The following is a 23642-nucleotide window of genomic DNA, read 5'->3' as shown; positions in this document are numbered from 1 at the left end:
AGGTGAGGGATGTAAGCCGCAGTGGACTCTGTCTGGTACTCTGTGGGGCCAGGATGGCAGAACGTGGCATTGAGATTCCAAGCCTGAGTTCCCTGCAGGACCCTGCACTCTCCTGGCTAGTATTCCACAGAGATACTGTCAGCATGGGAAACTGAAACAGGATTTTGTGAAAAAATTTCATTCCTGCTAAACAGCCTCCTTTATTCCTATTCCTCTTTAATGCATCCCTGTTGTTGTCAACATGTATATCCTGCTTTATCAGTGACATTTGCATAAACATTTTCACTGGTTTTACTCTGATTTGAGGCAGTCCATTATCTGGCTGTGTTTTTTCCCCAGCAGTACTTTTCATTATTTCTCAGTATGAAAGATTTTAACCAAATCAGTCTGTTTGGATAATAAACTGATTATCTGGTTTATCTACATAAGCATATTTCTACCTTTTTATTTTGAATCTTGTTTTCTGTCTTAGAAAACTCTGCTTCTTTCCCCCTTTACCCTATTTCCATTCCATCTTTCCCCAGCCATCCTTTGACTATGTGGAGCAGATAGCCATGATTTCATTGCATTATGGGCATGCTGATACATTAAACTCAATAAGAGTCTAATTTGTCATTTTTATAAAAAAGCCGAATTGGTTAAAATTGCTTCAGTTTCTGATTTGCAGGTTAAAGTGGTCAAGATTGCTAGATAAACTTTTTTCTTTTTTTAATGTGACACCTAACATATTTTACAACTAGTGGAAAGAATATTAGAGTCAAAGTGTAATGACCCTTATTCTTTTATCAGATCTGTTGCTTTTAAAGCTACTTACCTTAAGCATTATCTTTCTCATCATGATTATGATGGTGATGATAGTAGTCACAGAAATAGTATTACTCTTATGAGAATTATATAAGCAAGTGCAACAGAAAGTGTTCAGTGCAATGCCTGGTAGATGTTCAGTCAATATTATTTAAAATTTAAGGTTATTCGTTTCTTAGACTTTTTTCTTTATGTAGACCAGAAAATGTTTCAGAATGTGGCAGGTTACTGCTGTTGAGAAATAAACTGATTTTTAAAAACTTAGAATCAGCCTTTTTCTTGAGGATAAAGATAGGAAAATAAAATGTATACATTTTCTAACGAGTAAAGGATTGCCATTTGGTCAGGTTGAGGAAAGGAAGTTCACTAATAAAATTTTTACTCGCGTTCATCTGAAAATTTTAACCAGTATAACAAGACAAGGAAAAGATTTCAATACTAGGAATAAGGAGACAAATGTGTCATTATTTGCTGATACTTGGAGAACCTGTGACAGTCAGTAGAATAATTATTAGGACTGATACCTGTATCATTGTTTCAGGTTTCTCTTCTGTACATTCAGCTGCCTCTTGTACATGACTATGTGGAGATAAAAGAGCTCCTCAAACTACACATGTTTAAAACTGGACTAGGTCAAAACTGTTCCTCATTTGTTGCTGAATTAAATAAACAGCACCACCATCATCTGCCTGGTTACTTAAACCCTTCTTTCTCCTTTAGTCTGCAGGTACATACATACCTATAGACATTTACTGAGCTTCTGTTACGTTCCAGGCTTGATGCTCAGTATACAACGGTGAACAAAGTTCCTGCCTCTAGCAACTTGCTTTCTAATGGGGGAAGAGAGACAGTATCAGATTTATGATATGTGAGGAGTAAGTGCTTTGGAGGAGAAAAAAGGCAGAGTGATGTTGATAGAAAATACTGGGCGGGGGTTGGTGTGCTATTCTGTATAAGGAAGTGAGAGAAGTAAACCTTTTCTGTTAAGGTTTAACAGGAGTCTTTTGCTGCGTTGTGGTGAAGAGACTGCAGTTGGTCAAGCTTGGAAATGGGGAGACTAGTTAGAAAGCAATTGTGATCCAGGTGAGAAAGGATGGTAGCCACAAGCAGGGGAGTATAGTAGCCCCTGCTTATTTTAGTGAATATTAAATTTTAAATCTAATATTAAATTTTAGTGAATATTTTAGAGTTAGAATTGATGGGGTTCACTGATGGACTAAATGTAGTTTTGGGTTAATGGAAAGAGGATGACTTCAAGCTTTGTGACTTGAGCAATTGCAATAAGAGCATTCCCATTTCTAAGATGAGGAAAATTCCAGGAAGAGCAGCATGGAGGTGTGTGAATGTGGGTTTTGGACACGTGAAGTTGAAGGTGCCCATTAGACATCCAAGTAGAGGTGTGAGAGTAGGCAGTTGGATAGTCAAGTTGGAGCTCAAGAGATGGGTCTGGACTGGATTCTGCTTTGAGGGCTCATCTATTCTCTCCATCCTGGTGGTCTGGGTGAGGTCCCATTTTTTTCTCATTTGGATTACTACAACTCCCTTCTGTCTTGCCCTTCTACAATTATTTTTGCCACTCTTTCAATAAACCTTCAGTAAGCTGAGTTTTTTCTAAAATTCAGTTCTTTTGATGTCTCTCATGCTTAAGCCTTCACTGGCTCCACATTGCTCGGAGGATAAAAGCCAGAATTCTTATCATGGCTTAAAAGGTCTTGCATGATCTGATGTCTGATTAATTTCTGGTGTCATTTATTTACACCCAATATTCTTTGCTCTTCTTCTTTTTTAAAAAATTATTTATTTATTTTTGGCTGTGTTGGGTCTTCGTTGCGCGCACGGGCTTTCTCTAGTTGTGGTGAACTGGTGTTACTCTTTGTTGTGGCGTGCGGGCTTCTCATTGCGGTGGCTTCTCTTATTGTGGAGCATGGACTATAGGCACGTGGGCTTCAGTAGTTGTGGCACGCAGTCTCAGTAGTTGTGGCTTGTGGTCTCTAGAGCACAGGCTCAGTAGCTGTGGCACATGCACTTAGTTGCTCCGTGGCATGTGGGATCTTCCTGGACCAGGGATCGAACCCGTATCCCCTGCATTGGTAGGCAGATTCTTAACCACTGCACTGCCAAGGAAGTCCAGCTCTTGTTATTCTTTTTTTTTTTTTTTTTTTTTTGTGGTACGCAAGCCTCTCACTGTTGTGGCCTCTCCCGTTGCGGAGCACAGGCTCCGGACGTGCAGGCCCAGTGTCCATGGCTCACAGGCCCAGCCGCTCCGCGGCATGTGGGGTCTTCCCGGACTGGGGCATGAACCCGTGTCCCCTGCATCGGCAGGTGGACTCTCAACCACTGCGCCCCCAGGGAAGACCCCAGCTCTTATTATTCTTAATTCTTTCTGTGCCCTTCAAGTTCTTGCAGAACCTGAAACACTATCCTTCTGTTATCTGTGTCCTTCCTTCCCGCACCCTAAAACTTTCTCACCTGGCTAACTTCTTTTCGCTTTCTAGCTTTTGCTTAGATATCATGAAGACTGTCTCTGGCAAGTAGAGATTAATTTTCTTTAATATCCTGTGGTTCTTACCCAAACACTGAAGATATATCTATGTACTGAAATTGCCATTTACTTTGCAGTCCTCTCTATTGATCCTTAAATTCTTTGAGGTCAAGACATCTCCATTTTGTCTAGCATGGTCTTTTTTAATTGGTGCTTAATAAATACTTCTTACTTGAATGAAAGAATAAATAAGTAAAGTGAATGATTATAAAACATATATGTAAAATTCAACAGTTTCTGTATTCCAGCAGTAACTAGTTGCAAAGTATAGTGGGGAAATGTAGAATTAATCAGTACCCCGAGGAGTATAATAGGAGTGTAATAGACATACTTAGGATACCTAACACTAACAATAAATACACAGGATGCCTACACAGAGTGCTGTGTTAAATTGAAAAGTTATAGACACATGTCATGTTCATGATTAGGAAGTTTAGAAATTGTCAACATATCAAATTTGCCTGAATCTGTTTACAAACGCCTTGCAATTCAAATACAATTCAAGTGGATTTTATTTTTGGAACTTCGGAATTACTCTAAGGTTCCTGTGGAAAAATAAATGAGAAAAGTGAAGCAAGTTTAGAAAAGGATGAAAAGTAATTTGAACAGCCAATTATATAGTAAGATATATCATAAATCCTATAGTGCTTAAGACAGAATGATAATAACACAAGAGTAGTACATGGAACAGTGGAGCAGAATTAGAAGTCCAGGAAAACACATAGAATAAAAGTGTAATATAAAATCAGTTGAGGAAGATGGTTGATTATTCATAAAATGATAGAGATAATTAGTTAATAAACATTTTGAAAAGTATAAAATTTGATCCCTATTTCACACTATGTACCTAAACATGTAATTATAATGCTTTTCTGATATACAAAGAATTTAATTATAATGTGCTATCTTGTATATGAAGATTGTTTTTGAAGTTATTCTTCTTCAACATTAGTGATTTATTTGTACGTATCTAACTAAACAATTTGATCCGTTGTTCTTTGTTATCAAGATCCTAATTTTGTAAAGATGACTTACGTTCATCAGAAGTGCTGTCAACGTATGCAAAAGAGAGGAGAGGAAAGATGACAGGATCGCTTTATTGGTTACAGCTGTTAACCTTGACTATCATGTGCTGTGCTATAATCACAGTTCATATATTGTTGTTTAGCATGATGTATTTATTCTCTTACTTATTTTTTAGCAAAGACAGAGAGGTTAAATGCATTTGCTGAGTTTTAAAAGCTCAGATAAAGTAGGTTGATTATCAAAATTTGAATATTTTTCAAAGATTTGGAAAACGAATTGTAAACATTCTACTCTTCAAGTTTTATATGAGCTGTCTTTTTAAATGAACAAGGTATATCAAACGTAAAACAGCTGGGTGTTTGTCTTTGTTTAGCGCTCTTAGAGCTAACTCCTTAACCTATCCTAAGTGTAATACATTTACTTTTATAATTGTGTACTGTACATTGTTCCAAGGAGCTAACTGTACTTATTCTTCACCTGATAGCATTGGTTTCCATGGTGCACATCAGCTTTGTTTTTGTTTTTGCTGTTTAGACCTCTAAATATTTACTCTTAGTAGTTTTTCTAGGGAAAGAGCCGCCACTCCCTATCTGAAATAGTTTAGGGCTTGGGATATCTATTATTCTATTATTTTTATAACTGATTTAAATGATTTATATCTTTTTTTAGATTCTTTTATGACAAAGTTCATATCCTGTCTTTTGGCAATTGAGTGCCTACCACCCTTAACATGGATCTATCCTTGGTTTTACAGAGAGAAGAGAAGAAGATTTTGAAGAGAAGAAAGCTATTAAGAAAAGAATTAAAGAACTTAAATTTCTAGATTCTAAAGTTGCCCAGAACCTTTGTAAGTATCAGATTTCAATACAATTAAATTAGTGAGACACACCACTGAACACACTGGTTCCTTTAAATTATTTCATTTTCTTTTTGACTTGCTTTTCATTTTATGTTAATTTTATTATTATCATTTATAATAAATTCAAAGATAATTTTCCTTTCCTTTAGGTAAATTATGAGTCAAATTCTTCAAAAGATTAATGCATATTAGAAGATAAAACTAAGAAAGGGAAATATATTTCCCGTAACTGAAAAGAGACCTACCCTTTAAAGTCTTTCTTTTAAGTATAACAGTAAAGAATTATGGAATTTAGGTGATGACATAATATTTTGAAAAATATTGGTAGTGGATTATTTCTTCTATACCGCTGAATCTCTATTATTTGTGATACTTGATCACACACAAAGGAGGTTGGAATGTTAATGGAAATAAGGATGATGATTAAAATGAATTCTGTTATCCCATCTGAGCAGTTCAAAGCCTTTCCTCAAAAGTACTGACTGGAAATATTTTAGATTTAATTATTGTTACAGGAGCTAAATTCTTAGTATTGAATTGTTTTCCTGACTGAATTATTGTGGGAGAAGAGGGCAAATAGTTTTGCTTCTGACTGATTTCTAACTGCATCTTAAATGCATCAAAGATAGTTCTATTTGGAACTGAGATAGTATGATCTGGATATATTACTTTTCTGATGCTATAAGAGGGATAAAATATGGAGAGTCTAGAGGCATGAAGAGCTAACATGGCTTTTAGTCTGCTTTTCAATTATTACATTCCTCAAGTGAGCTTTTTGCAAGTATTGGGACAAAACAATTCTTGATGAGAGGATAAAGATCCATGCTATTGATTAAAGAGGGAGTTAAGTTAGTGTACAGAGAAGGCAGAGTTGACATTCCTTTTGTGAAAGGTTTGGAACCCTCTTGCTTTGCAACTCATTATGGCAGAGGGCCATCTCTTTTCTGCAGTGTAAGCCTGACAGAATCCCCACGGGCAGTGTGCAGACATTAGTGCTATTGGCCAATACACAGTTTTCTATTTCTGGGCACATACCTGCCCCTTTCAAGTTAGGTGGTACCATGTGACCTGCTTGGGCCAATGAAAATATCAATGGGGATGAGGTAACTTATGTGTGGAAGCGTTAATTGCTGATGGGAGCAGTGCTCTCTGCTCCGCACCCAGAGTGGTGTTCATCATCCTGATATGAGGATGATAAGTAAAAGAGCCTGTCTTCCTGGTGTGTGATGGACATGTAGTCTGAATTAGAAATATGTTTTGCAGGGGAGGTTAGACCAGTGAAATTTTGGGGTTTGTTATGTGATACAGATATTTCAGGGCATTTCCTTCTTAAAGGAACATTGTCTCTGTTAAAAGAATTAGTAACTTAGATAATGTCAAAAAGTTCTATACTCTGTGATTTGAAAGATGATTTTTGTCTTGAAAAATGTTTATGACCTGCGTTACAAATTGTCTTGTTAGGTAGGTGTCCTAAAGAAATATCATTTTGAGTATAATTCTTTTTAGATGGGTTAGCCATGATAAGATAGCCTAAATAGCCATCTCAAAGTTGAATACTTGACTTGTTGAATAGGATTCTACTTACATATTACACACATGTGCTAAATGGGATTTCAAATTTAACTGTAATAGCTGGTGTGCTAGTTCTGTATTTAGCTCTTTAACCTTTACTACAGTCTCATCATGTAGGTAGTAGTATTGACATTGTAAGTAGGGTATCTGGTGGGTGTAGCAGTTCAGTGACTTGAAAAAGATTGCTGATTTTGAAAATGGCCAGTAGGTATAGGGCATATTTATTCCTGTTTAGAGATAACAAAATTATATTATCATAAAGAAGGATATTGTTGTCTGGGTTGCTGTAGCTAGGGCATATGTATTCATTCATTTAATTGTTATACATGTTTTAACGTATAAGATCAAAAGGTCAGAATTCATACCAGGTCATCATATTATGAGGTAATCCATCTCAGATTATTCTTACCCTCTCTGATTGTAGCAAGTGTTATGATTTAAGCTTTAAGAAGCTTTAGCAGCCTATAATCTTTACTGTAATTATAGTCTGATTCACAGCTGGTTTTTGTCTAGGAAATTCAGAGTCTTCTGAGATACTGAATTCTGAGAAGAGTCTTGTGATGGTGACAAGACTCTATCATATCACTTAGAAATCTAAGATACTTTCTCTTAGATTTCCCTTAACTGAAATATTTCACAGAGTTTTGCAGAAAGGATCTAAAATCCACAGATTTATTTACCTATTTATTTAAAGGTGGGTTGGGATCCGTATATTTTGAGTTTGTAAAGGTTTTGGCAGACTCTGGGCTCAGTTTAAGAGATAGAATTCTAGCCATTCTAGGATCAAGAGATGGCTCAGGAGTTTTACAAGGTTCATATGCTTTACCAGATTTTTTGGAGTGGGTAGTAGAGCTATAAAGGGAGGAACCCTGAAACCTAGGAATTAATGTAAAGGTTTAAATATTTATAAGTTCCCTTGCAAAAAACATGTGTGACTGGTTCCAAAATCTGCACATTTTACACTCCTTCACTGCATTCAAAGCTTCCCACTGGGGTCAATATAATCACATTTTGAAGGATAAAATGCATGGTAGTACAAAGATTCAGTTTAATGGATATTTTTTAAGCTTTAAATGAGTATCTCATTATTCTCAATAACTTAAAAATTTTTTTAAAGGTCTATGCTTATTTTCTGATTTGTGTTATGCATTAGGCATTTTCAACTCTTCTGTAGTTTATTTGCCCTTAGTTATAGCAAATGTTTTCCCCAAAACTTATTCATAAACTATAAAAAAAACATAGTTCAATCTTTATAAATACATCTGTTTAATATATATGTTAATTATGGAATAATACCTGAAAGTAGTGGATGAATTACAAATATAGAAGAAAGTTAATGAATAAGTTACGTCTGTCTGCAAAGTAGGTTTTTCTATTCACATTTAATTTTTTCTTTCATGTATTATTGTATGTTGTTAAACATGTATTATTAATTGTACATTATGTTATTTATGTTTATATAGTTACGTAATTGTATAAGTGAGATCATATAGTTGTTTTATTTGCAAAGTTAGGGGGTCCCCAAGACTACCTTTACTTCTGACACCAGTTGCAAATTTGGGGGTCCCTAAGACCACTCTTAAGTTTGATAATTTGTTAGAAGGACTCACAGAATTGACTGAAAGCTGTTTTACTCATGGTTATAGTTTATTACAGCAAAATGGTACAGATTAAAATTGGCAAAGGGAAGAGGCATGTGGAGCAGGGTCCAGGAGAGTTGTAAGCATAAAGTTTGTAGTTGTCCTCTCCCAGTGGAGCCATGGACAGTAGTAGCTTCTCCAAGCAATGATGTGTGACAGTTCTCACAGATTATTGCCAATAGAGATGCTCACCCTAGCCTTGGTGTTCAGAGTTTTTACTGGGTCTCGATTATAGCTGAACTCCCATATGATGGCCTTAGTTCCCAGCCCCTCCACAGCTCAAGCTAATATTGTGTGACCCAAAGCCCCCACCATAAATCACATTATTAGCATAAACTGTCTGGTGTGGTCCAGTGAATGCCCCCTGTAAACAAAGACACTTTTTTCACACAGAGCATTAGGGCTTACAGAATACCTCATAGGAGCCAGACCTTACTTGGGTAAACTTAATCCTTTACCACACAGTATGTCATCTTTTTCCAAAACTTAATCCTTTACCACACAGTATGTCACCATTTTCCACCAGATGCATTTTGTTTTCATATTATTCATTTAAATTTGTTTTAAATATATTGTTATATTATACATACGAGAGAATATATGAAATGCATGATATATAAATCAAACATTCATACCTAAAGAAATGGAACATTACTAATACTTAGGGACTTATATATGACCCTCTCTAATCTTATCCCCCTTCCTGTGAGAAGTAACCTTATCCTGAATCTTGAGTTAAATATTCCCTTCCTTTTTTCTCTACAGTTTTACCAACCACATACATGTTCCTAAACAATAAGTTGTTGGTTTTGACTAATATTGAATATTACATGTACAAAATCATACCATGTTAATGCATCTAGCTGTAGTGTATTCATTTTCATTGCAGTTTAGTGTGTATAACATTCTTTGAATATTATACTTTATTTCATTCGACCTCTGGGTTGTTTCCTACTTTTGGTGATACTAAGGGTGTGGCTTACTATAGTTCTCAGGCTAAATGTCATCCATTGCCTGCTTTTTTAAACAGGTTTTATTGGAACTTAGCCAGGGCCGTCTTTTACATATTATCTGTGGCTGCTTTGGGGGCTGCAATAGCAGAGTTGAGTAGTTGTGATAGACTGTATAGCTCACAAAACCTAAAATATTTACCATGTAGCCGTTTACAGAAAAAGTTTGGCTTTTCTCTAAGTATACCTCTACCCTAAGTATATATACCTGTTCTGCATTCGTACCAATTTTCTCTTCCAGTATCAAAGCTTGAGTGTTCCCACTGTACAAACTCTCCCATGCTTGGTGTTTTACAAGAAGCTAATGTAGCTTTAAAGAAAAAATTATGTTTAGGACTTGTTGAGCCTCCTTGTTCTGATGATTTGTCTCTCTCTAAAATTCTGGAAAATGACATTTTCTCTTTAAATATCCTTCTTCCCTGGTGTGTGTGTGTGTGTGTGTGTGTGTGTGTGCGTGCGTGTACGTGCGTGTGCGTGCGTGTGCGTGCGTGTGCGCACGCACGCGCGCGCGTCTGTGTATGTGCATGTGTTCCTTTTGGAACTCCAAGAAGACATTTTTAGGTGTCCTTACTCATCTTCTATGTCTCTTAACCTAGTACTTTTCCATCTCTTTGTCTTTGTGTTTTGGGTAGCTTCTCTGCCTATGTCACCAATTTTCTCTTTATCTCATGTCTAATCCATGTGAGTTTTCCATTTCAGTAGCTAAATATATATATTTTTATTTTTAAAGTTTTTTTCTCCCTCAAATCTTTGTTTCTCTTTAATAATGTTCTTTTCTTTCCTGTCCAGTGTTTCAAACTTTTCTTTCATTTCTTTAAATAATTATTTCATTTTCTTCAGGATTTCTATTTTCCTTTCTTTCACTACAGCTCAGAAATAGATTTAAGATTAAGATAAAAAATAACTTTTAAAAAATATTTCAAGGTTCTCTGTCTACTTTGCCATGCTGCCTGAAATACAAAATTTCTTTCTCTCAATTACTATATTATACCTTGGTATAATTCTTTCCTTTTAATCTTGCTATTTAACATTATAACCTTTTCTATGTTTTGTTATTGTGTCCATGGTTAGGTTTCTTGAGTAGAATTTACTGTCTCTCAAAGGGAATTTTAAGGATTCTGATTAATCTTACTATCTTTCTAAGTTTGCAATACAGGTACTATCTTAACAATTTGCCTTCTCAATTTGCTTACTTCTGATGTTTAACATATTATTTATTATTTTTTGTAACTTTTTTCTTATTCCTTTGCGTTTTCATACATTTTTCTCATTTTCCTATTTGGACCTCATTGTTTTCTTTTTCTTTTTTTTTTTGGACCTCATTATTTTCTAAATGAAGTGGGAGAAAGCCCTCTGAATTTTGAGGCAGGTTTATCCCCCCAATTTCCTTGCTTTCTAATTGTTTTAAGTGCTTTTAATTGTTTTAGTGTTTTCTTTTTATTTTTTCAGATATCAATCTTTTCATATGTTTTTCTCTAACCATAAATGAGCTAATTTGCCATGCTAAATTTCTTTTAGTATTCCTATTTGTTAATATTTATATTTAATCCTACAATCATATGCAACTTGTTTTATACATGATGTACAGATTTAGATTTTATTCCCTCTCTATCAATTATTCATTGATTATCTCTTTGAGATCATATAGTTATTATATTTTTGTGCTTTCTAATGTCTATAATGGGGTTATCCTTTTATAATTCCACTAATCTCTATCTTTTACAATATCATTTAGCTCCTTTGTTCCACCTTATGCTTGGGATATTGAGGATTATACACATTTATAATTTCTAGCACTATTATCCCACATTTATGACTGTGTGAGTTCAAAATGTGTGAATGAAGCTGATGATAACACAGATGGTGCTCTCATTGTTCGTCTGTAATTGATCCATGGTATCCTCAGGAATACAGCCTTACTCCAAGAAAGATCATGTTTTCTCTGTCTTATGTAAAATAGTGTTTTTATATGAAAATACCTACAAGTGAAATGATATGTTTGGTATATAAAACAAAGTAGTAAGTAGTGGTAGCAAGGTCTGTGTGTGTTCAAGAAGTGACATCTGTCACTGGACAGAAGAAACAATAATACTAGTCAAATAAGGGGTAAACAGTAAAAGCATTAAATCTAATGCTATGAAAATATTCTTATATACTTTTGAAATCATTGTGTTTTAACATAAGATGTATGAGGTATAAAAATGGAAATAATGTTGAAATTCTCAGTAATAACATATTATCCCATCTAGTCCATTTGGACAGTTTTCCATTGAAATTTGTGTTCTAATATTGCATATTTAAGCTTTAGTTACATAAAAAAGGTATTTCTCTGGCATATTGTCTACAATATTTCTGAACAGTGAAGTGCTATTATAACTTGGAAAAGTGTTAATGCACTGCTTAGCAGTTTTCTTAAAAAAATTTTTTTCCTGAACTATTTAGTAAGGCCAGAAGAAATTATGCAGGCTAATAACACACATGAGTAGATAAATATTACATGTACATATTGAGGTTTTATGGTTCTTTTCATTACAGTGTGATATCTCTATAGTGTTCTAAACATATTTCAGTTTTCTAAAATCACATCAAAATTGGCACCATTCCTATGTTAGGCTAATAACTAAGCATTAAAAATTAACCTCAGAACCAGCATAATAATATAGGACTGTTGTTTAAACACTAGTTCTAAAACTGGAGAAGGGTATAAAATGTGGTAATGAAAGTTTCCCCCACAGTAATTATATTAAATAATTAAAATCTCTCACTTTATGAATTATTTTTGATTTTATATATAGAACTACATCTCAAATTGTTTTCTTACCTTCTTCATTATGAACCTTTTTTTTCCTCTTCCTCTTAGCAATCTTCCTGAGTTCTTTTCGGGTGCCATATGAGGAAATCAAAATGATGATATTGGAAGTGGATGAATCACAGTTGGGAGAGTCTATGATTCAGGTAAACAAACAGGCAGAGAGCTTAAATTCCAATATTTCATTGCAAGCTTCTCATTAAATAGAAATCTGTAAGTGAAGCAAAATTCTTAAACTAAATCATTCAACTGGAAAATCATTGCTGCATAATTAGTTTGAGCATAACTTCTGCATTGCCAGGAGATAAAGCTCTGCATCTTCTCTTAACTGCAAACTAAATATAATGCTATCAAATGATTACATTTCAATTATTTCAAATGACTGTTTTTGAAAGGCAAATTGTTTACTTTTACATGTATGTTTATGTTTTTGTTACAGTTAAGCCTAGTAATATGCTAATTTAAATATATTTGTATAATCCTTATAGAATGTATTTTTCTTGGGCTTGTATGTCTTATAAAGGTATATTATTGTTTGGTATAGAATACTGAGGGAATTTTCTCTTTATTTAGAGTTATCTTGATTAACGACCCTTACTTGAGTCATTTGTGTTCCCATGAATTCTAGAAATTTGTTTGCATGGTATTCTGAATCATTCAGAAGGCTGGAAGATTTTTAAAATATTTTCTACTCACAGGATTATTTAATGAGTGCTAGTATGGTTTCAGAATTACTTGCTGAATTCTATACATAAGGTACAGTAATGCATGTCTTGACAGAATTTAAAGTTGGAGAAGCAGACCACAAATCATACAGTGGGAGAATAACATCTTCAGTTTGCTATCTTTTATTCTTATTAGTTATGTTAACAACTGATTAAAAATATTCTAGATGTTTTAATCCATCAGTAAGTGGTATCCTTGGAAGTTCTTGGTTTTGTCTGTCCCATCTTCTAAGTGTGGTGGTAATATATAATCCCATCAGTGATTTGTGCTGAGTCTCAGACTCATAAACTACCTAATTCAACAAACCTTTTTCAAGCATTTTTTTTCCCTCTAGTAGTTTCTCTTTACTACATTTTGTGTTTATTGCTGTTGATCGTGAATGTGCTTTGTTCTTGAGAGTAGATTTGTAAGTCCTTCAACAGAATATTTCTACTTAATGCATATGTATTTTTTACAATGTATTTGTTAAATATTTACAGAGTAGCTTTTAAGTTGATTATATGAATATTTTGGATGATCATGTGGCTTTTGTTGTTTGAGATGGAAAAAAGTTTGCATTTTAAAATTCATGTCCTAAGAACATTCAGTTCCATATAATTTATTAATATATTAGTTTTCTATTACTGCTTTAACAATTTACCACAAATCTAGTGGCTTACTATAAAACAAATGTATTACATTTTTGTAGAACAGAAGTCTGGTGTGGGCCTTACCGTGCCAAAGTCCAGGTGTCAGCAGACTTGCATTCCTTTCCGAAGGCTTCAGAGGAGAGTTCATTTCTTTGTCTTTTCCAGCTCCTCATGGTTGCCTGCATTCCTTGGCTGGTTGATGCCTCCCTTTAATTTCCAAGCCAGCAATGTTGCAGCTCTCTGTTCCTGTCTTATATAGTCACATCTTCCTCTTACTCTGTTATTCTCTCCCTCTTCCACTTTTAATGACCTTTGTGATTACATTGGGCACATTGGATAATCCAGGATAATCTCTCTAGTTTAGGGTCAGCTGATAGCAACTTTAATTCCATCCCAAACCCTAATTCCCTTTGTCATGTAACCTAATATTTCACAGGTTCTGAGGATTAGGTGTGAACATTTTAGTGGGATTGGGGCATTATTCTGGTTATCACACTTGCTAAATATAAAACCAATCTTATGAATTTAAAATCTAAAAATTTAGTTTAGACATATGCAAAGTCTTCAAATATTCATTAACAATAAGAATTTTATGCTATTTGAAGTCTTGTTTTTAATTTTAAAAATACTTTCTAATTGTAAAGTGAAGAACTTGCCTGTTTTGAACAGGGCATGGAAAAAGCATTACTTTGTAATAGTCATTATTTTGGTAGGCTTTGTTCATTGTCATGATCTTATTATGGCATATCTAGTTATTTATTCATATATAACAAGATGTCAGTATTGATGTCATCTTTGCATGTTATTTTTCCACCTCGTTGTTACCCATTTACCTTTGTCCCATCAGTCTTTAATTAATTAATTAATTTAGCACGTATTTCATGGTGCTCACCATGTGCAGGGCATGGTGTTAGGCTCAATCGGACATAGACTTTACCTTTCTGGAGTGGCAAGGGAGATGGCATTTATATATAACTATAATACAGGATAAACATGGCTGTGTTGAGGTTGTTTTAGAACTAGGTAATGTGCTAAGTGTGCGTATCTGTGTGTAAGTGTCCTTAAAGGTTGAATATGGCATGTATGTAGAAAAAAGCAGAGGGATCATGTGAGGGAAAAGCTGGGTGTGTGGGGGCAACTGAAGAATTTAGTTCAATAGGAGCTTAGGATGGGAAATATGATGCAGGGAGAGACAAAGGAAGGTCGGGCCTGTACTCTTACAAATCACAATAGTTTCATTACTTTAGAAAGCAAAAATAATGAAGTGAAAAATTAATGAATTTGTGATGAAAGATGAAAACTTAAGTATATATTAACTAAAAATACTTAAGGGGATATGATGATTATCTGAAAGGATGCTGAAGAAATTCAGAAGCCCAATGTAATAAATAGATCAGATGTCAACTAGAATGATTAAAAGAAAATATTAATAACCAGGTGTTTTGATCTCAGGCAATTCTACTAAGGGAAGCTTCTGTTTATATGGGAAAATCATATACCTTTATTGTTTTTATTCAGTTTGATAGTATTAATGGTGAATACTTTTTTTAGGGATGATCTTAAATTGCCACTTTTTTGTTTGTTTTTGGCCAGTCAACCAAGTTTATGTCCAAAGGTACACAGTGAGTCAAAAACTTGTTCTTTGATCTAACTCTTTGATATGTAACATTCTCTAACATTATTTTTTAACTAATAACACCTTTGGGGTTATTTTTCCTCCTTAAATATATTCAGCATGATATAGGGTTAATTATAATTTGTACTTGACTTTGGGCTTGTACAGAGTTTATAGATGGTGTAATTTGGAATTGTGAGCACCAACCACTCTTTTCTTTCTTAATTTTAATATCCGTATACTAACTCGCTATAATACTATTATAGTCGATTATATTTTGATTATATTTTGATACAGAGGATCTATATAGACTTTGTCTAAGGGATGGTTTAACAGAGAAGTGTAATTATATTTATTCCCTTGGTCTTTCTCCATTGGGAGTGTTTCTGTTGTCTAAGTGTGTGGCTTGTGACATGTTGACATGTCCTGAAATGGAAGTGATCCATATCTGTGGCTGTGCGTGGACAAAGGAGCCAGAACAACCAAATGAACCTGTGGTTTCTGGGCTGCAGGTGATATAGGCAAAGGGCTGTTACAGCCATGGCACTTAAGTTCTCTCTATATGCTTTCATCTGCAAGGTGTATCATCCTGTGTCTTCAATGCCTTTTCAAATTTTCTTTCACATCAGAAAAGTTACTTTGTTTTAGAGATGTCTTCATTTTTATTATTAAAACTGTAATCATATTGGTTAAATCTTGTAAATGCTGTCATTAAAATTCCCTTGATTTCTTTTCCATTCTTTACCTTGCCTATTAATAGCAATATGATGATTTCTTTTATCCCTGTGAGTGAAGTGCTAAAATATGTTTGGCTTTGCCTGAAATTTATGACATTTAATTCCCTAAAGCTGAAATGTAATTGATCACATTTATCCAGGTGAGAAAGCTGTTCCTTTGGTATAGGTTGAATTCTTCTTTCTCCAATATATAGCTACTCAAATAAACATTCAGTAGTACTTGATTTGAATATATAATAACCCTGGATAGAGAAGAGGAAAATTTTTGTTTTCAAGGTGCAGAGAATGTAGCTTAAGGTTTAGTATTAGGGAGGTTACCTAGAAATAAAACTAAAGATTAACTTCTTCAATGATTTCCTTCCCATAGTTTATTAAAAATTTTTCCTAGAATTTAAGAAGCATATTTAGTGAAGATATTTTCTTTTGGTTTTAATTTTTAGAACTTAATGAAGCATCTTCCTGATCAAGAACAGTTAAATTCACTGTCTCAATTCAAGAGTGACTATAACAACTTATGTGAACCCGAGCAGTTTGCTGTTGTGGTAAGTACTGTCTCTCAGTGTCAGCTCTCTTTGGAGGGGATTTTTATACTGTGCAAAAACAGAGAAAAGGAAATGTAAGGCTTTTCATTTCACATCATCATTGCTCAAAAACATTTAATGTCCATCTTGCATATTTTTTTAAACCTGAGGATATTTATGGGAAATTATCTTGATTTTAAAATATATATTGAAATTCTAGCCATAAATGAAGTCCAAGGATTTTTTTCAAAAGCATAAACATGATTTTTTTTAAAGTTCTCCTTTTAATGTCAAAATGTAAAATGAAACCTGTACTCCTAAGACTAGAGAGTATATTTGTGATTTATTCTAGAGCTGTGTATTCCAACATATTGCAAGAGTAGCTTCAGTTTTTCATTCTAATCATTCACTTCAGTTCATCTCATATTTTAGACTCTGAAATTAGAAATATAGTCTCTTTCTTGGCAATGAGGGTGAAAAATGAATACATTTTAGAAAATCTTCAAGACACCTTGATAATCACCTTGTTCCGGCTTCCTACTTTATAGAAGTTGGGGTCTAAAGAGGTGAAAAAAGACTTTCCAGTGTTATATATTAGTGGTATTGTAACTTTAAGATTTTTTATCAAGCTTTCTTTTCTCCTGCTCTTTCCTTCTACCATTAAATTATCATTTTGAGATTGGTTACACTCAGCCATCATGATGATATTTTAAAGTAGTATTTCATTTTTTTTAATATATAAGGTTATTTTTTTCCTGCAGCCTTCAGCTATATTATTACCAACTTCCAGGGACATGATGGAATTGTATTTGATATAATTTTGAAAATTTGGGTTGGATAACTAAAGGACTATGTCTACATACTATATTTAGCATGTTGTCGACGTTTGCTCTTAAACTCCTTCCTCTGTCTTCATGAACCCATTCTACTCAGCCCTCCCTACAGCACCTCCCCTCCTCCCTCACCCCTCCATCCTGAACCCAAAGTTCACAAACTCAGAAGAAAAAAAAGCACCTTTTTCCTGTTCACAGCCTTATAATTTTTATTATAAAACTTTTAAATTTATTATCTTTAGAAAAATGCTTTTTTTTACCCAATTCTCCAGAGTACTCTTTCCTCTTCATCTTGTTTTTCTCTTTTCTTTTTTTTTAATTTCCTTATTTATTTTCTTTCACCTGGTCACTCTGTCGTTCTCTTGATCCCTATTTGGCATAATATCTTCCATATGAGACACAAGAGAATTTGCATTACATTTTTAACCGCAGACTACTTAGAGTTTTGATTTTTGCCCATCTTTTTTGACTCTTGAATGAAAAGCATAACATGTAAAATTATAATTTTGAAATATTCCCATCCACATTAAGCCTGAAACACATGCAAACTTATGTGAAAATGTCTATTTAACGAGTAACCTTTTATGTTGCATATCATCACAGAGATTTAAAACTATTCCCATGTTCTTTCTAGTGATTGTCACGGAAGAATGAACTCAAACTTGCAGATATTTCAGGTTTATTTAAATAGCCAGGTTATGCCCGCCTTTGAAAACGAGAGTTCACATCAAAGAGATATGATTTACAAGCAGTGTGCTCAGAGGGATCAGAAAGTTAAAACAATTATATTCCCAGATACCAGAGCTAGAGGTTATAGTTTTGATTTTAAGACAGAAATGGATCACTTCCATTTCAGGACAGGTCAACACAAACTTGACCTTGACTCTCCACATTCCATGCTGGATCATACCTGACTACAAATGGAATATAATGAGAAAGGAGTGACGCTGTTGAAAACCATCTGCTATGGAAATATGAACAGAGCTTCATTACCTGTTGATTATGAATATTCCTAAAAATATTGTTTCAAGTTCTGGTTTGTGTTGTACTAACATTGTAAAATATAATTGTCTTGGTGAAGAAAGCAGAAAGACAGTTGAAGAAAAAATGAGGGGGAGGGGGTGACAAATGGTAATGTTCTTCAACTTCACCTTTTTTTCCATATCAATTATTCACCATTTCCAATCTGGCTCTCCCTACGTCTCAAACTCCCGCCCCTCCCCCAAAAGACAGGAAAATTTGCTTAGAGTTCTGAACAATACTTGAGAGTTACCCAAAAAATGATGAACAGCATGGAATGCCTTGAAGTTTTCTGTTCTCCTTTCTGGATTAAAAGCTCAATAAGTTCACTAATTCATTAAAGAGTGATGTGTTTTCAATTTATCGACATTGTATAAATGATATAAATTTGGTGGTTTTAGGAAACTGATTATAATTACCAGGTACATTTTTAAAGATTCCTATAATGCTGTTTTATTTTTATTATTATTTTTGCGGTACGCGGGTGTCTCACTGCCGTGGCCTCTCCCATTACGGAGCACAGGCTCCGGACGCACAGGCCCAGCGGCCATTGTTCACGGGCCCAGCCGCTCCGCGGCATGCGGGATCCTCCCAGACCGGGGAACGAAACCGCGCCCCCCGCATCGGCAGGCGGACCCTCAACCACTGCGCCACCAGGGAAGCCCTGTTTTATTTTAAAAGTTATATGCTTAATGTAATTGTGTATATGTCAAAGACGGGCTGTTATCTTGAGTTAAGCTAAACTGCAGATTCCTACAAGACTTTTCTCTTGTAGAAAAGCCTTTACTTATTGACTAAACCTAAAGTGCTAATCATTTCTAGATGAAAACTCATCACAGAGTCATAAACAAGGAGGAGTCAAAGGTTGGGATAATCTTTGCACCCAAATAGGGCCAAAGCTTGCCTTTTTATTTGTTTTCACTATAGATAGACTTGCTGTTAGCTCTGTTTCATCTTCAGGTTCTATACACTGATATTGTGATTTCTAGCATTGTTTTCATTTTAACAAAAATCAGTTAAAACCCTGCAGTTGTGTTACTTGCCAGTCAGTTTACATTTTTCTTTTATCCAGTTATGTAAATTCATTAATTTGACTCATGTGAATTACAGAAGTATTCTTTTTAAATAAACACTCAAATTTGATACAATCGATAAAGTCACTGAGGTTGTTTGCATTATATAATCAACTTTAATTCCAAACAAGAATTATGTAAAATAGTAAATAAACAAAATGCAGCTTACCTGGACATCTGTGTTTGTTTACATTATTTCTCTTTGGTAGAAAGGCAGTGTTCAAAAGTAACACATCTAAAATGCTAATAACCAATGTCAATTAAAGACCAAATAGAATGGATAAAATATAACATATAAATTAGAAATATGTTCTACTTTTGTCATGTATTACATACAACTATCCAGGGTTCTATGTCCTATAGAGTATGGTATACAAATATAGTATTCAGAAATATGTGAATATCCATTAAGTTGTACATCCTTTAAGCTTTCTTTCAACCACTAAACCATTTGCTATGTCTATATTCTTTCCAGTTTTCCTGTAATACAGAGTTTCATATCCACTTTTATTTATTTCTCCCTTGAAATTGGAAGCAAAATTCTTTAATCCTGATATTATCTCTATTCTTTAAAAAACAGTCTTAATGCAGGTGTACTAGACCTGGGTACTTTTATGGTTCTAAGGGTTTAGTCACTCATCTGTTATTACTGGTAATTCAGAATCTTAAGGTATCTCCCTGAACTAATTCTCCCTGCAGCCCTTCTGACTCGGGCATTGGCCAGTTTGAGCAGGACAGTTCTCAGGTGTTCCAGAGCTGGCCCTGTCTATGCCTTGTAGTCTAGTAGTGGTGTTGACATGGTGGTGGCTGGTACCTTTTAGAACTGATATCCAGTGCTGTGAATTCAGGACCTAGTAGTTTAATGCTATTATTGACTTGTTTTGTGGCTGATAGTGTATTTATATGTCCTTTGTTTTCCAGGGGATTTTGGCATAAGAAAAACAATAACCCATCAAAAAGTCTGAACAAGCTGTCATTTAATGTTGAGAGACTAAGTGTTCTAGTCAAATGGTATTTTGTTATTTTAGAGGAGCGTTCTGGGAGGTGGTTCATCTCTATATCTTTCTGTGTGACTTGAAATGAATGAGACAGTTTACATGCTAATTTTATTTGTTGGTTTAGGTTTTGGGCAGAAGACACTGAGTACTAACCGATGTGTTGAACTTGAAATATTCTTTTCCCTGGATAGTCCAGGACACAAATTTTTGCTGAGAAATTGGTTCATATTTGCTATGTCCTTGCCTCATGCTTTATTCAACTTAATTTTCTATCAATAAGATTTAGAAATGAAAATATTCTTCCTAGAAACTCTCACTCATTGGATCAGTTACCTGTCTCTTTTCTTGGATTCTTCCCTTCCCTCTTTAGCCCCAGAACCTTCTCATTTATTTCCCCAAAATATTGCCTACTTACCAAAAGTTGGTTCCCATTGTGTAGAACCTGATTTTAGTTACGTGACTGTATTTTTTGTATTAGCAGTGATCTTCCGATCAATAAGCCATTAGGTAAAATCACTGTGCTCACAGTAGCATGGTTAACTGTGTGAGAAATAAGATATGTAAATATTCAGTGGGATTACAAGATTTAGCTGAAGTTTAGAAAGAGGCCTACAATTTGCATTTGAAACTTGGTGTACTAGACTTTCTTTGATTAAAAATTCTAGGTTTTTGAGTATTTGTTTCCACATTATTTAGTTCTGTTAAGCTGCCAATTCTTCAAAGGAATCATAATGTTTATAGGAAATTGAATTAAACAATGTTCTGTTTGTGTACTGTATTTTGATCTACCACCATTTGGTGTCACTGTAGGGCAGGGCTTTTAAACTTTGTGCAGTAGAGACCTGTTTTGTTTTGTTTTTTAATCAAAAAATATTGTAGGAAGTTCATGCAAATTTCCCTGCATTAAAAATGCCTCATTTTAAAATACACCTAAATATTCGTGTTATAAAACATTTAAATAGCATATAAAAATATTGAATACAATGTAGAAGCTCCTTGTATCTCACTACCCACTGCATTCCATATAAATGATCATTTTTAACATTTTGTTGACTTTCCGATCCTATTTCTTTGTATTTACAAATGTATGCATGTTCATAAGCACATTGTTCTGAAAGTTTTCACCGTGAAATATGTTTTGGAGGCTTTTAGTTTTATAATGTGTTGTTTTGAAATTCCCATGTGGTATTTCATGGTCCCTACTATGACTTTTTCTGTAACTATTCCCTTAATGAAGGATAGTTGAAAGAAAGCTTCAAGGACGTACAATTTAATGGATATTCACATATTTCTGAATACTATATTTGTATACCATACTCTATAGGACGTAGAACCCTGGTTAGTTGTATGTAAGTAATACATGACAAAAGTAAAACATATTTCTCATTTACATGTTATATTTTATATATTCTATTTGGTCTTTAATTGACATTGGTTATTAGCATTTTGGATGTGTTACTTTTGAACACTGCCTTTCTACCAAAGATAAATAATGTAAACAAACACAGATGTCCAGGTAAGCTGCATTTTGTTTGTTTACTATTTTACATAATTCTTGTTTGGAATTAAAGTTGATTATATAATGCAAACAACCTTAGTGACTTTATCGATTGTATCAAATTTGAGTGTTTATTTAAATAGAAGACATCTGTAATTCACATGAGTGAATTGAAGATCCACATTACTTACTTAAAGGAACGTTCTGTGTTTTGGGAGAAGCTTGGTTCTTTGCACATAATAGGAACGTGATAAATAGCAGTTGATTAAGTCTTTCGTTTGATTGTGTGGAACATCTTGTAAAGTTGTAAAATAAGCAATGAAATGCCACTGACCATCCCTCACTAGCTCCCTAAACTGCTTCAGTTGCTTCCCATAACTTTTACATGGACGTCTAAAATTTTTAGAATAGCATTAAAGTTTTAAAAACAAACAAACCAACAAAACTTCATTGAGCTATAATTGACATACAGTAAAATGCACATATTTAAAATTTGCAGAACTTGATTAATTTTGACATAAGTACACTCATGAAACCATCACCATAATTAAGATAATGAACATACCGATCACCCCCAAGTGTTTCCTCAGACTTCTCCATAATCCCCTCCTTCCTAGCCACCCAGTCACCCAGCATTAGGTCTTTAAGGAGGTAATTCCTGCCCCGTCCACTGTCTTACTTTCTGCTTGTGCTTCGTCTTTCCTCCACAACTTGCTGTGCTCTCAAGGCACCACACTCAGGGCTGTCAATAGGCTGCTTTTCCTTTCTTTTTGCTTTGAGGAAGCCCTTTCTGGAATTCTTTCCCTAGCATTTCTGTTATTCCCTGTAGAATTCAGGATCCTGCCTCTTTGCTACCATAATGCCCAGTGTATATATCTAAATGGTTCTTATTACCCTGGAATATAGTCACAGTATTCATGTATGCTTGGAACTTTTTGACATGGTATACTACACAGACACATCATAATTGTCCAAAGTCCATAGATTACCTTAGGGTTCACTCTTTTTTTTTTTTTTAACATCTTTATTGGAGTATAATTGGTTTACAATGGTGTGTTAGTTTCTGCTTTATAACAAATTGAATCAGCTATACATATACATATATCTCCATATCTCCTCCCTCTTGTGTCTCCCTTCCACCCTCACTATAGGGTTCACTCTTGGTGTTGTGCATTCTGTGGATTTGGACAAATATATAATGACATGTATCCATCATTATGGTATAATACAGAGTATTTTTTTTAAATCACATTTTGAAATGAAAATGTTAGATACTTTTGAGATAGTTTTTTTGTTTTTGTTTGTTTTTGTTTTTGTTTTTTGTGGTACGCAGGCCTCTCCTGTTGCGGAGCACAGGTTCCGGACACGCAGGCTCAGCGGCCATGGCTCACGGGCCTAGCTGCTGCGCGGCATGTGGGATATTCCCGGACCGGGGCACGAACCTGCGTCCCCTGCATCGGCAGGCGGACTCTCAACCACTGCGCCACCAGGGAAGCCCTGAGATAGTTATTTTAATTTTTGTTAAAATGGGTCTCCAGACAATTATTTCTCTGGGTAAGAATGGGTTAATTCAGAAGTAGACCAAGTACCCAACACTTTTGGGCATAAAAGTATAATTTCACACTTTTTTTCAAAACAGAATATAATCACCCTATATGATTCTGCCACCTAACTTGTAGACTTGTCACACTATTCCACTTTTCTCCTGGTACCACACCTACGTTGGACCT

The 23642-nt window shown here is 34.6% G+C and overlaps 1 protein-coding gene across 1 annotated transcript in view; it reads left to right on the top strand.

Annotated features, from left to right (window-relative positions):
* Positions 1-23642, top strand: part of DIAPH3 (diaphanous related formin 3) — a 574550-nt gene that overhangs the window by 260321 nt on the left and 290587 nt on the right. Inside the window, 3 exon segments of the mRNA XM_032611534.1 lie at positions 5127-5219; positions 12314-12408; positions 16410-16511. Coding sequence (XP_032467425.1) covers positions 5127-5219; positions 12314-12408; positions 16410-16511 — 290 coding nt within the window.

This window comes from Phocoena sinus, chromosome 18 (genome assembly GCF_008692025.1).
Source record: "Phocoena sinus isolate mPhoSin1 chromosome 18, mPhoSin1.pri, whole genome shotgun sequence".
Taxonomy (NCBI): Eukaryota; Metazoa; Chordata; class Mammalia; order Artiodactyla; family Phocoenidae; genus Phocoena; species Phocoena sinus.
This window is presented reverse-complemented; position numbering and strand designations above follow the sequence as displayed.